This window comes from Chinchilla lanigera, unplaced genomic scaffold (genome assembly GCF_000276665.1).
Source record: "Chinchilla lanigera isolate Chin_1 unplaced genomic scaffold, ChiLan1.0 scaffold00050, whole genome shotgun sequence".
Taxonomy (NCBI): Eukaryota; Metazoa; Chordata; class Mammalia; order Rodentia; family Chinchillidae; genus Chinchilla; species Chinchilla lanigera.
Window position 1 is genome coordinate 12,663,066 of NW_004955451.1, and position 13,084 is coordinate 12,676,149.

A 13,084-nucleotide genomic window follows, 5' to 3' on the forward strand; every position below is an offset into this window, starting at 1 on the left:
TCCCCTCGGGCTCCCGCGCCGCCACCCGCCGGGGCCCTCCTCCCGGAGCCCGGCCAGCGCTGCGAGGCGGTCAGCAGCAGCCCCCCGCCGCCTCCCTGCGCCCAGAACCCCATGCACCCCAGCCCGTCCCACTCCGCGTGCAAAGAGCCCGTCGTCTACCCATGGATGCGCAAAGTTCACGTGAGCACGGGTGAGTGCGTGGGCGCCCCTTTCCCTCCCACCCCCCGGCGCTTTTCACCGAGGGACCCGGAGGCATGGGGGGAGGGGGCTGGGGGAAGCCAATTGTCCCCGCTATAAACTCGCCATTGCCGGAGATTTACGGTCGCCTGTTTTCAGAGCCACATAATTACATCCCCCATAAATTTTTATGGCCTGGTGGGCCCTGCGCCTTTGAAGTCGGTTCTCCATCCTCCTCTATTCTCACCAGCGACTTTTTCGCCGGGGAGATGGAGTCCCAGGGAAGTTGGAAGTTGGGGAGGGGGTGTGTGGGAGGCGGAGGAGGAGGAGGAGGTAGTAATCCGTATTTAAGCGAGAGACTGCAGTCAGCTCCCAGTATCCCCGCTTCTTCCAGGCCGGCTGGGGAAGTGTACAAAAGTTGTTCCTGGGGGCAGGCTCTGCTTGGGTCTGAGCAGCCAGCGAGGGTGGGAGCTAAGCGGGAAAGGTTTAGGGCAACACCCCTCCCTCACCCACCCCTCATTCTCCCACCCGGGGGCCCCAGGCCAAGGGGGAGCTAGGAGCGATGAAAACCTCGCAAAGATTCCTCGCTGCTTCCACTAGACACCCGAACAACCACGTTGACAGCACAGCCCTGCCCAACTTGGAGGTCTCTCTTTTTCCTGGCCTGCCGGCTGCGCTCCCCATGCGCGTTTTGCTCCACGCCCGAGGTGGAGGTGGCGGGGGAGAGGGAGGGCGCCACCAGCGCCGCCTCGTTAGCTGGAAGAAAGGGCTCAGCCTCCTCCCTTTCGGGGCAATAAAACTTTCTCTTTCTCCCTGTCTCTGTGTGTGTCCAGTAAACCCCAATTACGCCGGCGGGGAGCCCAAGCGCTCGCGCACCGCCTACACCCGCCAGCAGGTCCTGGAGCTGGAGAAGGAATTTCACTACAACCGCTACCTGACGCGGCGCCGGAGGGTGGAGATCGCCCACGCGCTCTGCCTGTCCGAGCGCCAGATCAAGATCTGGTTCCAGAACCGGCGCATGAAGTGGAAAAAAGACCACAAGTTGCCCAATACCAAGATCCGCTCGGGGGGCACCCCAGGCGCGGCCGGAGGGCCCCCTGGCCGGCCCAGCGGAGGTCCCCCCGCGCTCTAGTGCGCCCCCCAAGCTGGAGGCGCGGACCTGAGGGGCGGGGGAGGTCAGCGAGCGCGGACGGGGCACAGGGGGTGCGGGAGGGGGCCCGGGCCTGGGCCCCAACAGGCGACCTGCCCTCCATCTATCTATGAATAAACGCAGAGAAGGAGGGGTAGGGGAGCTTTATTTATAAAAATGACAATAGGGAGCCAGGCGAGGAGGCGCTCTCCCCCAGCAAGATCCAGTCTCTTGCTTTCTTCCTTTAAAAAAAGAAAAGAAAAAGGGAGAAGGAAGAAAGAACAAGACAGAAAGAGAAATAGGAGGAGGCTGCGGCTCCTCGTTTTCAGCTTCGGCGAAGATGGATCCACGTTTCATCTTTAATCACGCCAGGCCCGGCCCATCTGTCTTGTTTACTCTGCCGAGGAGAGAGGAGAGGACGGCCTCGGCGGCGACCATTACCTCGACACTCGCTAACAAATGAGGCCCGGCCAGGCCGCCTCTGCTGCTGGCGCTGCTGGAAGACAGCCTGGATTGTCTTCCTTTGTCCCCCTCCTGACACCCAGCGAAAGCACCCTGTGACTGCCAGATAGCACCGTGTTGTGGCCACGGTAACACACACACCCACACACACACCCACACACACACGCACAGTGGCTCTTCCTCCTTGCCAGTCCACAGGGGACCACTGACTGCTCACCCCTTCTACCGTGGGGGTGGAGGGGGACAGAAGGATGAGGACAAGTGGGAGGGGGGCGACCTTGACAGCGCAGTGTCCGGCAGGGCAGGGAAACTGAGTCCAAGGATCAAAAGAGTGACCCAGACCCATGCTTGGCAGGGTGAGGGGCCAGCTTGGGGTGGGGCTGGGCATGACCCCCTGGCCAATCCGGAGTTGTATAGCAGAGACTTCTCTCTTAGACTGAACATGAATGTGAAACTAGGAAATAAAATGTGGCCCTGGGGCTCAGGGAGGCCGATGTGAGGGTCCTCTCCCATAGTTTATCATTGTTACGTTGTTTATTATTATTATTATTATTAATATTATTATTACTATTATTTTATGTCATGTGTGTCCTCTCGCCTGTTCTTTCTGACATTCCAAGCCAGGTGCCTTCCTCTCTGAGTGGGAGGGACACCTGAGTCTAGAACCTTTCGTTGCGTGAAAATTTGTGTCCTGTACAGAGTGACAATAGAAATAAATGTTTGGTTTCTTGTGACCATCATCACCTCCGTGTTTTTGTTGGAACCTCGATGTAAAATGTGGACAGATGCCACCCCGTGTGTGTGTTAAGCGTCCTGGTGGGCTTGGCTTGACAGTCTATGTGGTGGAATATCCTTCCTGCCCAGGGATCCAAAGGGAATTTCTGTCTCAGAGGATTCCAAGTTGTGGTAGCTGGTTTATTTCCCTTTTGGGATGGGTGTGTTTTGTTTGGGGCTTTTAATTTTTTCCCCCTCCCATCCAAAAATGGATGGGAAGGACTGGGAGGGCTGATCCCAGTCCCTAATGGGGGGAAAATGTTTCATTGTAGGGCACAAGAGGTTTAAGTATGGCAAAGCCTTTCATATTGTGATTTATTTGTCATAAGCAAATAAAATGCGGTTAAGCTGTCTCCTCCTAGACAGACAGCTCTTTGGTTATTAAAGTTTCGAGAGAGAAGATTCTACGAGGCTGGCCTCTTTCCTCCCTGCCTAAGAAGGTACCGCTTTCCTCTGAGGTGTTTAAGGCTTTAATGAGTCTAATTTTTTGCACAGATGTTTCTGGGTGTTTGCAGGTTTTCAGAGTATTTTTATATTACAAAAGAGCTAGCCAGTGCCATAGCTCAAACTCTGACAAGCAAATAGATAATCAAGAAGACAAATGGCCTCTTTTGTGAAGCCCTGCTCCTGTATTAATTTTCATTTTCTTTCTCATAGAAAGTATGGAAAGTACGACTGGGGGCCAAATAGCTTTTTGTCTCTGAGGTCCCAGTCACCCAAGAAAGGAGTGGGGGAAGGGGAAGGGGTGCAGGTGACCCTCAGAAAGCTTGGTCTGGCTTGGGCCACTTACTGAGATGTCCAGAGGTCAGGCTGGAGCCTGTGGTCTCAGGTCCCGTGGTGGGTGGTGGTACAGGGTGACTCTGCCATCCCACCGCCACTGTCAAAAAGCTTGGTGCTCTGAGAGCATTGCAATTAAAAGTGGTGTTTGGGGGGTTTTTTTGTCCCGTCTTTGAGAAAATAAAAAGAGCCAGTCTCATGCACATGGTTTATTGTTATTTCTTTTCCATTTCTGTGGTTGTAGCAATGGTGATTGGAGGCTGAGTAGGGCCAGGCAAAGGACAGGCCTGGTGTCCCCGGCGCGCGGGAAAGGGTGGTTGAATTGTCGGTTTATAGACAGCCTGGAGATTTATAAAAAAAAAAAAATCACCCGGGCCTAGAGGAGGCTGAGGGGTGAGTTTTGTTTCATTGGCGTCGCGGTATGATGTTTTAGCTGCAAAGGGATGCGACTGGCCCTCAGTTGAGGGGGAAAATAGTTCTTAAAAAGCATACACCCCCCAGGAATGTCTCTAAAGAACTAAATCAAAGCTGCTCCTTGGAAGGTATGAATAGAATTTAAAAAAAAAAAAAAGATTTCTATGGAGCTTAAAGTTCACAGCCATTCTGTGTAGACAAGAGCTAAGAAAAATGTGAGAATTATACAGAAAACCATTAATCACTTCTTTTCTTTAAATACGTACCCTCTCTCCTTTGTTATTATTCAACAGCAAATCTCCGCAGACCGGCTGTTGGGGGAAAAAAGTGTTAGCCGTCTCTCCCGGATCTGCGAGGGGGAAAAAATTTGGAACCCTAAAGTTGAGAAGTTTTTTCTCTCAGTTTGGAAGAAGCCGCTCGTCATGAATGGGACCGGCGGAGCTCGGGGCAAGAGGAGGCGTGAGGCGCAAAGGTAACAAAGCCCCGGCCTGGGCTGGCTTTTTTTTTTTTTGATCGTTTTATGAGCTCTTTTCACAAGTGACAGAAGAAACACTCTCTCGCCTCCTCTTTTTTCCTTTTTCAACTAACTTTGAGGGGTTTTTATGGTGGACAGTTGGTCAGATTTGCTGCTTTTATGGTGACTGATGTTTGGGTCAGAGGTGGCCGGAGTCTGACACCTGGAGAGCGTTTGAACTGGTCGGGATGGAGGTGTCCGGGGCCCCTTGAAAAACCCCAGATGGGGCTGTTTGGGAGGTGGCCGCGAGGCAAAGCGCCGTTCTGTTTGGGGAAAGGCAGGCTGTGCGGGAGAGCCCGCCGGTGTGGGTGACTACATGTGCCTTGTGAGGTGCATGTGTGCTCGGTGCATTCCTGGGGTCCTGCTTGTCTGCACTGGGGAGACTGCGTCCCCTCTGCCTGTTTACAGCCAGACGTCACTGCCGCCTCCCGGGAAAATGGAGCCCAGTTCTTGGATGCAAAGCCCCAGCCTTGGAACGGGTATAAGTGGATGCGTTCGCTTTCCTTCTCGTGTGGAGCTTGAGCTCCGAGACAAGCTTGTGCCCCTGTGAACACTGCGAAGCGGGCTCCGGGCGCGGGCTGCGCAAGCTGACGCGGCCTTGCGCTGTGCTGGGCCCCTTTCCCGGAGGCGCCGTCCGGTTGGGTCCCTTCCTGCTCTCCCTGCTTGGGAGGTCGTTCCTTCTCTGGGCCTGGCTTTGCAGGCCGGGGCGTCCCTGGGCTCTGCCTCAGACCTGAAGTGCTGGCCTTTTTCCCTGAGGCCTCTCTTAGGGTTTGGAGGCAGGAGGCTGGCAGGAGAGACAGAGAGAGAGAGAGCGAGAGTGAGAGAGAGAGAGAGAGAGAGAGAGAGAGAGAGAGGGAGAGAGTTCATGGAGAGGCCACGTTTTCTAGGCGATTAGCTCAGTATTAGAACCACAAAATGACCTCGGAAGCCCCTTGACCTCTGTGAGACTGGACATTGTGCTGGCTCCTGCCTGCTGCCCAGGAGGGAAAGTCGCACCTCCGCAGGGAGGAGTCCCTGAGCTGTCCTGTGCTCCATCTTCCCCATCCCCTCCTGCCCCCAGCCTTCTTTCCTTGGTAGCCTGGAACTCCTGGATTACTTCTCCATAACTGTCCATCAAGGAGAAAAGGAATAAAGGAGCTAGTCCGGGTGTCTAATACCTGGATGTTAGCGTGCTAGTAGTGTGGGGTGGTAGGGTGCTGGTCTGTGGTGCACAGTCCCTTCCCTTGGCCAGGCTGCAGCCCCTGCCCCCTCTGTGCTCAGTCATGCCTCCTTCCTAGGTTCCCTTGGAGGGAGCTCCGGAAGAAAGAGAAAGCAGCATGGATACCATGTTGAGAGTTGGACAGGCTCAGTCCACAGGGCTCCAGAGGGCCAGAGGAACAAACGCTTGGTTCTGTTGTAAGGAGTTGGCTCCCGCCATGAGGGAATAATCCTTTGCTATCCTCCCTGTCCCATATCCAAAGCCACAGACGCTCCACTCAGTGTCTGAAATTCCCTTGTTTAGGAAGTTATTTCTATTATCATCGTTATCCCCTTCCTCTGCTCCCAGACAGACCTACCCCAGCCGCTCAGAGTGCGGGAGGCACCTCACCTTCTCCCCAGCAGCAAGAGAAATGGGACGGGATACGGTGTAGGGTTCTCTGACCCCCTCCCAGGGCCAGCTCTGCTACGTGGGCCAAAGTTTGCGCAAACTTTTAATGTCAAGAGATGGGCGCGAGATCTGCTGAGAGGGGGACCCCCGCATGGAGAGCCTTCCCAAATTTGTATTCTGTTTGCTGCATCTGAAAAATCCACAGCAGCAGGGCATCTTCTCAGGAGCAGGGGGAGAGGCTGGTTCTGGCTGGGAAGAGGAATTGCTCCCCTTGAGTTAAGAAGAGGAGAGACAGAACCTTGCTGGGAGGTGTGTGCGGGGCTGGTTTGCATTTCATAAATTATGTCTTGTAAGTTGGACCCTGGACTCAGGCAAGAAATAACTGGAGAGATGGGAAGCTTCTATTTTGTCCCTGGGTGGCATAAATACAGGGGCTGGAGGCCTGAGGTGAGAAAGGGGTAAACAGAAAAGCAAACTGGCTCATTCCTGAAATACTGGGGCCTGGGGAAGGTGCCTCCTCCTTCCTGAGAAAGGCCGATAACCAGTCGTGGGCCCCCGCAGGCCCAAGGAGCAAAGGACCCAGTTGCTGGGACTTTACAAACTGCCGCCTGGGACGTGCGGATTAGGGGTTCAGCAGAAGGAAGCAGGAGAGAGACAACAGAAGGGGAAGTTTGGGGTTCACAGGGGTTTCACCCTGTCCCCCAAGGGCCACACTTAAGATCTTTCCATTCCCTCATTCCGAAACCCCAAGCTTTTTGAGTGCTGAGGGCTGCCTGAGCATACTCCTACAGTTCCACAGCCACCCCAGGAGATGGGCCTCTCCATCCTGTGACCTGTCTTCCCCCCGGTTTCCTGGGCCCACCTCCCTGGCTTCCTGAGCTTGCCACCTGCCTGCCGGCCTGGGCAGAGGTGACCCCAGCACCGGCGCTGGTGGGCCTCCCAGGAAAGAGGCGGCTGAGGAGGGGGTCGGCTGGAAAACCCCGTTGGGAAGTTTCCCAGCGTGAGCTGAGCGCTGACGGATTTGTGATCGGCCATAAAACCGGCGCGTTCAGATTCGTAAATCAATCTCGCCTTCCTCGCAGTCTAAACGTTCGCTTTATCGGCAGCAAGAAAAGCGCTGAGCTCCCTCGCTCGGCGGCTTGTTTATTTGAACGTGGACATTCCCAGGGTCCGAAAGGAGGGAGAGAGTGCGGGGCGTTTCACAGAACCTGCCTGGGGTGGCTTCGTGTCCTTTTGCTGCTCTCTCTCTTGTCCTTAAAAAGAATCTCTGGGTTCTGAAGATGACTGCCCATGCCTCTGAATGTTCCCTCTCTCACACACATCTCTCTGTCTTTTTTAGACTGTAGTGTTTGTCTTTGGGGGACCATTTTTAATGAATTGGTAGCCGGGACCTTGCAGGGAGTTGTCTTAACTAGAGCCAGAGCAGGGCCCGCAATCAGGATGGCGCTGAATTCAATACCAGTCTGTGTTTTGTATCGGGACAATCAAAGCCAACCACCCCCCCTACAGAGTCTGGGCCCTGCCGGCGCCCCCACCCCGTGGGGAGGGCCGGGATTCCAGAGCCTTCCTCGGGGACCTCCTGCCGCAGCCAGACCTTCCAAGGGCCTGCGGCTGCTTTGGGTTTCTTATGGTGACAGCCCTGTGCGGCTCTTTCTCTGGGATTTATGCGGCAACCAGGTCTTCAGCTTTCTCCCGGTGGAGGCAGCCAGGGGAGGCCCCAGCCCCGCACCCCCCACCCTAAAGCTCGACTCTCTCCCCTCAGCCGCCAGTCCCCGGCGGCGTGGCTGTAGCCCCTGCTCCCCGAAGGCGATAAGCCGGAATGTGCCGGCCAGGGCTTCTGAGGAATGTCTGTCCTGCTTCCCCTTGAGCTCATGCACTGCTCCCTGTGGTCTGGCAGAGGACTGGGATTCTGATTGGAACTTGTGAAGTTTGGGGGATTTTGGGTTTTGTTTATATTGGAGGCGGAGGAATCTGTGTGGGTCTGGCATAGGCCTGGGGGCGGCTTTCTCTCATCCTGGGTGGTTAACCCTTTAACACGACCCCGCCCCCATTGATCAGGCTCTATTGTGTGCTGCTCCAAGCCCAGGGTGCTAAGGAACACCTGGGAAATAGGGACCCTGGCTGCCAGGCCCCTCTTCAGAGCTTTCCTTTCGGATCTCTTCCTGGCTCGGACCTCCGGCTGTCTTCCCTGGTGTGCTGGGCCCAGGGGCTGAGACCGAGTGTGCCTTGGGGCACAAGAGGCTGGTGTCCACTTCTTTTGTGTAGAAACCTTCGTCTTGGTTCTTTGTCTGTAGAGCCTGTGTTCAAACAGTAGCATCTGGCTTCCTAGGGCAGCAACAACACAACGCATCCAAGTCCCCCTGGCGGCTACACTCAACGCTGGAGGCGTCTTCGCCTTGTCCTCTTCCCCTTCCAAGGTACCGCAAAAGCCCAAAAAGAGAACGGAAGCCCAAAGGCCCATTCTTGACCCATGTGTAATAAGGACTCAGGATGTGTTCCCGTTCAAGTGGGCCCCCTTAGAAAACCTTGTTGGTCATTTTGGAAGAGCCGGAGTGCGTCCCAGTAAAAGAAATACCCCGAGAGTGGGAGAGAATAGAGTTGGAGGGGAATCTCAGTCCTAAAGGATACAGGCAGAAGAATTGGAAGCCGAGGAAAACAGGGGCTTGGAGAAGGGCTCAGCGCCCACCCCACCCCCACCCCACCCCTGCAGACTATTTCTGCACCTCCTCGAACTAAGCAGAAGCAGGAGGAGAAGGGAGAGGAGAGAGGTGGGCTGTGGGTAAGTGTGTGTCTTGGGGGGCAGGGAGCAGCGCTGCGAGAGGCAGGGATGCGCGTGTGGGGGACAGGAGACCTCGCTTCTCTTCCATTGGTGGGCTGGGGGGAACCTATTTTGCAGGAAAATTTCTCCTCCTGAAGGGGAAGGTCATAGTGGTCCTTTGAGCCTGAAATCGAAAGACCCCCTTCCCCCGGTCACGTGATTCATTAAATAATTAATGCCGAGGTTGCAGAATAGATATGTATTCGTCAGGAAAATCACAGGCTCGGTCTCCCTGTTTCTGACGTGCAATTCAACTGTCCTTTGAAAAACAAGCCTGTACCCCGAGAAAAAAAAAGAGAGGGGGAGAGAGAGGGAGAGAGAGAGAGAGAAAGAGAGCGAGAGAGAAAGAGAGAGAAAAAGAAAGGGAGACAGCAATAAAAGAACCCCGCAGCTGGAGCCATACCGCGGGCCGGGGTATTGTAAGTAGAAGGGATTTCTCACTACCTACCGGGTCTTATATGTCCATGTAAATTTATTGTTTGTTATTAATGTTATTGTCGTAAAATGTGACAAATAGCCATCTTCATTTCCTGCCATTTCTCTTCACACGGTGTTCTGTGTGTGTATACCCATTGAGGCATTGCATAGAGATTTTAGGAATACTCCTCTTCTCTCTCTCCCTCTCTCTCCCTCTCTCTCTCTCTCTCTCTCTCTCTCTCCCTCTCTTCCAACCTTTTTCTTGATTTATAGCAATATGGGTGTCAGCTTCTCCTCCGCCGGCATGCCAGCCATTGTGTGTGTGCGTGTGTGCGCGAGCGTGTGTGCGCCTCTGTGTGTGTTTGTGAGCGAGTTGTGTTGTTTATGGCCATGTCTTCGATAAATCATTTCTCAAGGAAAATGATGTGGGAGCGTGGCTGTTTCTGCAGCCGGGACAGAGGTGCTCTCTCAGAGGCACTTCCTCCCTCTCTCCCTCTGCTTGCACGAGTTGGTTATTTCAATTTCCAGTGATAGATCAGCAGTTAATATGAAAGCTCTATAGCTAGAGGTCTTAAATTACAGCATCTGTGATCATCAATTAAGGTCAGATTTGTATAAATTTGGTAAACCAGAAATGCCTTGTTGGCATAGAAACCCATTCGCAGACCACGACCTAATATAAAAATTATATTTGTGAGCTTGAGAAAGCCAGTTTCTTGCAGTGAAGACAGCTTTTGGTGATTGTCCTCTAGGAGTTTGGCTTCTCCAGCTCCCCGGCTTGGGTGAACCAAACCCAACTCCACCTGAAAGAGAGGGACCCCGGGGGGCCGGAGAGGTGGCGCTGGAGGAAGAAATGACTGAGTTTGAAAGCAAAGATTTTCGGAATCGATGCGGACCCCAGTGAAGTCCTCTGTAAATGTAACGGGATGGTGGGATGAGTGGAGCATGAAAGCTTCATTGCAGTCTGAGGAGTGTGGGGGTGCTGGGGTGGAGAAGGAGCCACCCACACTGGGGGCGACAGTGGAGACTAGCAAGGGGTGAAGGGCAAAGAGAGAAGCTGCGGGCCCGGCTCCCCACCCTCCCGGCTAACAAAACGAGGAAATGAATTCACACCCCAGGAGCCTTCCTTCGACCTCCTGCAACAAAGAAAAGTTTCCTAGGCAGTGAGAGACTCTGCGTGTGTTTGGGGCTAAGGGGAAGCGGGGAGAAATTCTCTGAAGTTTTTTCTAGAAGAGAAATGTTCTAGCCATCAGCCGGGTGGTCCCGGAAAGCTGGAGGGTGTTCAAGGACGTGGGATGTGTTTCCACACTTAAACCCCCATCTTTCCAAAGAGGGGTACGCTGGGTGCAGTTGAGGAGGGGGAGAGCTTTTCGCTGGGCCTTCCAGGGGCGGTCACAGGAGCTGTCAAGAGCAGAGCCAGAGGTGGCTTCTGGGGATGACCTGAACTGTGTCCCGGAGTGGTGACAGGGACGAGAGGCAGAAGTCCAGCCTGGCTGCTGGCTGCTCGCTCTCTGGCTGGAGCCAGGCCAGCTGACTTTATAGCCACTATTATCTGTGCTACTTAACTCTGTCTGCTAGTGTAAACCTTGGAGCACGCCTGGTCCAGGTGTTAATTATTCATGGCATCAGCCTCCTGGCGGAGTGGCAGCGTCGGCCCAGCCCTTCCTCACTCCCGGGCACTGTCCCTGTTCTGTGTGGGTGCTGAGCCCCACCCTCATTAAGAGGAGATTGGTGGGAATGTGAGGAGCGCAGCCCCTGAGGGGCTGGGGAAGACACCCCCAAGACCTGGGAGGAGCGGGGGCGCTAGACCTTTCTGTCCCACTGCCCCCAGCCCCTGAGCGTTGGCGAATGCCCCACTCGCTGTGCGGGAGGTGAGCATTTCCGCTTCTTCACCTGGGGCAGGAGGTGTGCATGCAGCGTGTGGAAAGGTGGAAGGGTGGCTTCACCCCCAAAATGGTGCTTCCGAATTTAGGCCCAAGTCTTGTAGTCTCTCGGAGGGGAGAAAGGATCACTTCTTCCTTAGGAAGGAGGGTAGAATTATTTGTGTTAGCTTTGGTGTTGGCTTTGGAGGATGGAAGACAAAAGGGGGAGCTGGAAGATCTGCCCTTGGGGCCAGGCCAAGGTGGCAGGGACTGGTGGGAGCAGGTCCCACAGGCCCTTTGCCGTGTCCCCCCCTCTCCTGGCCTGTGACACAGCTTTTCCTCTCCGCTCTCCCAGCCCCCTCCAGGCCTTTGTCTCCCCTGGCCTTGGGGAGGGGAGGGGGCCCCATACCCCTCCCCCTCCCTTCCTCCAACTACACACCGATGTCCCCAAGAGACAAAGCAGGGAGACCATCCCTGGCCCCCATTATCCTTCAGTCACTGGTCCCTTTCTTCTCCCAAGTCAGGCCTGATGCCCTCTCTCCAGGCACCTAGGCCAGCCCCAGTCAGCAAGCTGGGAAAGACCTGGTTGTTTTCTTGTGTTTATTAGCACTTGGTCCCCTGAGCCAGGGAGCACCCTGCCTCTGGCCCTGGCAGAGCACCCTGTCCCTCTGAGCTGCTCTGTGTCCCTAGGGGAGAGAGGAGCTCCCTGTGGTAACTGCAGGTCTATCCTGGGCCAGGCTGTGCAGGCTTTGATGGCCAGAGCATCTGAGGATGAGGAGTACCGTGGAGGAGCAGAGATAAGGAGAGACAGCAGAGGGAGAGGCAGCAGCAGGCTCCCTTCCGGGCTGTCAAGGCTGAGCCCAAGGGGACAGAGGGAGAGTGGGGACAAAGGGCAGTCCCAAGGGAGGCAGGACTCACAGTGCCCAGGCCTGGACACACACGGAGCTGGGTGGCAAGGAAGCCACTGGCTCTGTCCCCTTCTGTCTGGAAGGAAATCTCTCCATGGCAGAGGGCAGGCTCCTCACGGAAGAAAAGGTCCCCAGAGGGGGAGGACAGAGGTCCCGTCCTGAGTGATCTCTGGGGACTCTTACAAGTCCTCGGTCCACATCCACCAAGAGTGCAGAGAAAGGCAGATTTGGGCAGACAAAGGGGCTGTGAGGAAGGAGCCCAGACTCCAGAGAGGGCTGAGAGAGGGGGAGAGGGGGAGAGGGGCGCAGGACAGAGATAGAGATAGAAACTGAGAAAGGAGGGGGGATTCAACCCACTTGGGGTGCAGACACTTAGGAGCCTCCTCCAGAAGCCAGGCGCTGTCCTTCTCAGCACATCCAGCTTTCTTTGCAGGAAGCTGTCCAGAGCTGGGGCCACCTCAGGAGGAGTCCCCAGAGTGGGCCTTGGGGGCGCTCCATCAGGCTCCAGGCAGCTGGGGTAGAAACCCGAGGGCCAGGAAACAGCCAAGATGTCCCAGACAGGACACTTGGGTCACCTCCTCCACCGCCACCACCAGTCACTTCATCATTGCGGCCTGATCTCCCCAGTTCATCCTGGAGGGAGGACAGACAGGCTGCAGGCGGGCTCTCAGCCCCGGAGCCTAGGGCCTTGGGCTTCTCCTCCCCCGGGGGCTTGTTCTCTGCTTTGCCTCTTTAGGGCTGTGGAGAAGGAGCTGATCCTGCTTAAGGCGGCCTGGGAACTTTCACCTCCAATACACATCTCCTCCCTCAAGCCCCGACTTAACAGATGGAGGGCCCTTCCTCCTCGCCTCCCTCGGCTCGCAGGAAGGAAAAGGAAAAGGGAAAGTTCCTGGCAGCCCAGCGCCCTGGAAAACAGGAGGGGAAGTGGACAGGGCCCCTCGCTCCCGCAGTGCTCTCGCGTCGCCCCCACCCCGTCCCGCCCCGCCAGCAGCCTTGCCGGCTCCCTCTCCCCTCTCCCCGGGTCGGACATATGGAACCCATTTCGCCGGTGACATTGAAGAGCCGCCTTCCGCCGCGGCTCCTCCGCGCCCCTCGCGCCTCGCCGTGCCCCTGCCACTCGCCGATCTCCTGCCTGGTGACTCGGTTCTGGAAGACAGAACCCAGCTCCGGGCCCCACGGTCCTGGCCTCCGCAGCGCCCCGCGGGCCCGGCGGGGCGGGACCCCGGCTTCTCCTCCCGCTGGCC

The 13,084-nt window shown here is 55.8% G+C and overlaps 2 protein-coding genes across 3 annotated transcripts in view; both read left to right on the top strand.

Moving 5' to 3' along the window:
• Hoxb4 (homeobox B4) overlaps positions 1–2,511 on the top strand; it is a 4,287-nt gene extending 1,776 nt beyond the window's left edge. Inside the window, exons 2-3 of the mRNA XM_005394601.2 lie at positions 3–190; positions 1,011–2,511. Of these exons, the coding sequence (XP_005394658.1) occupies positions 3–190; positions 1,011–1,309 (487 nt within the window). The 3' untranslated portion in view covers positions 1,310–2,511. The remainder of the gene's footprint in view (positions 1–2; positions 191–1,010) is intronic.
• Hoxb3 (homeobox B3) overlaps positions 1–13,084 on the top strand; it is a gene marked incomplete in the record, with an annotated part of 39,713 nt that overhangs the window by 11,837 nt on the left and 14,792 nt on the right. For both annotated transcript variants that reach the window (XM_013519410.1, XM_013519411.1), the window contains 1 exon segment: positions 4,027–4,205.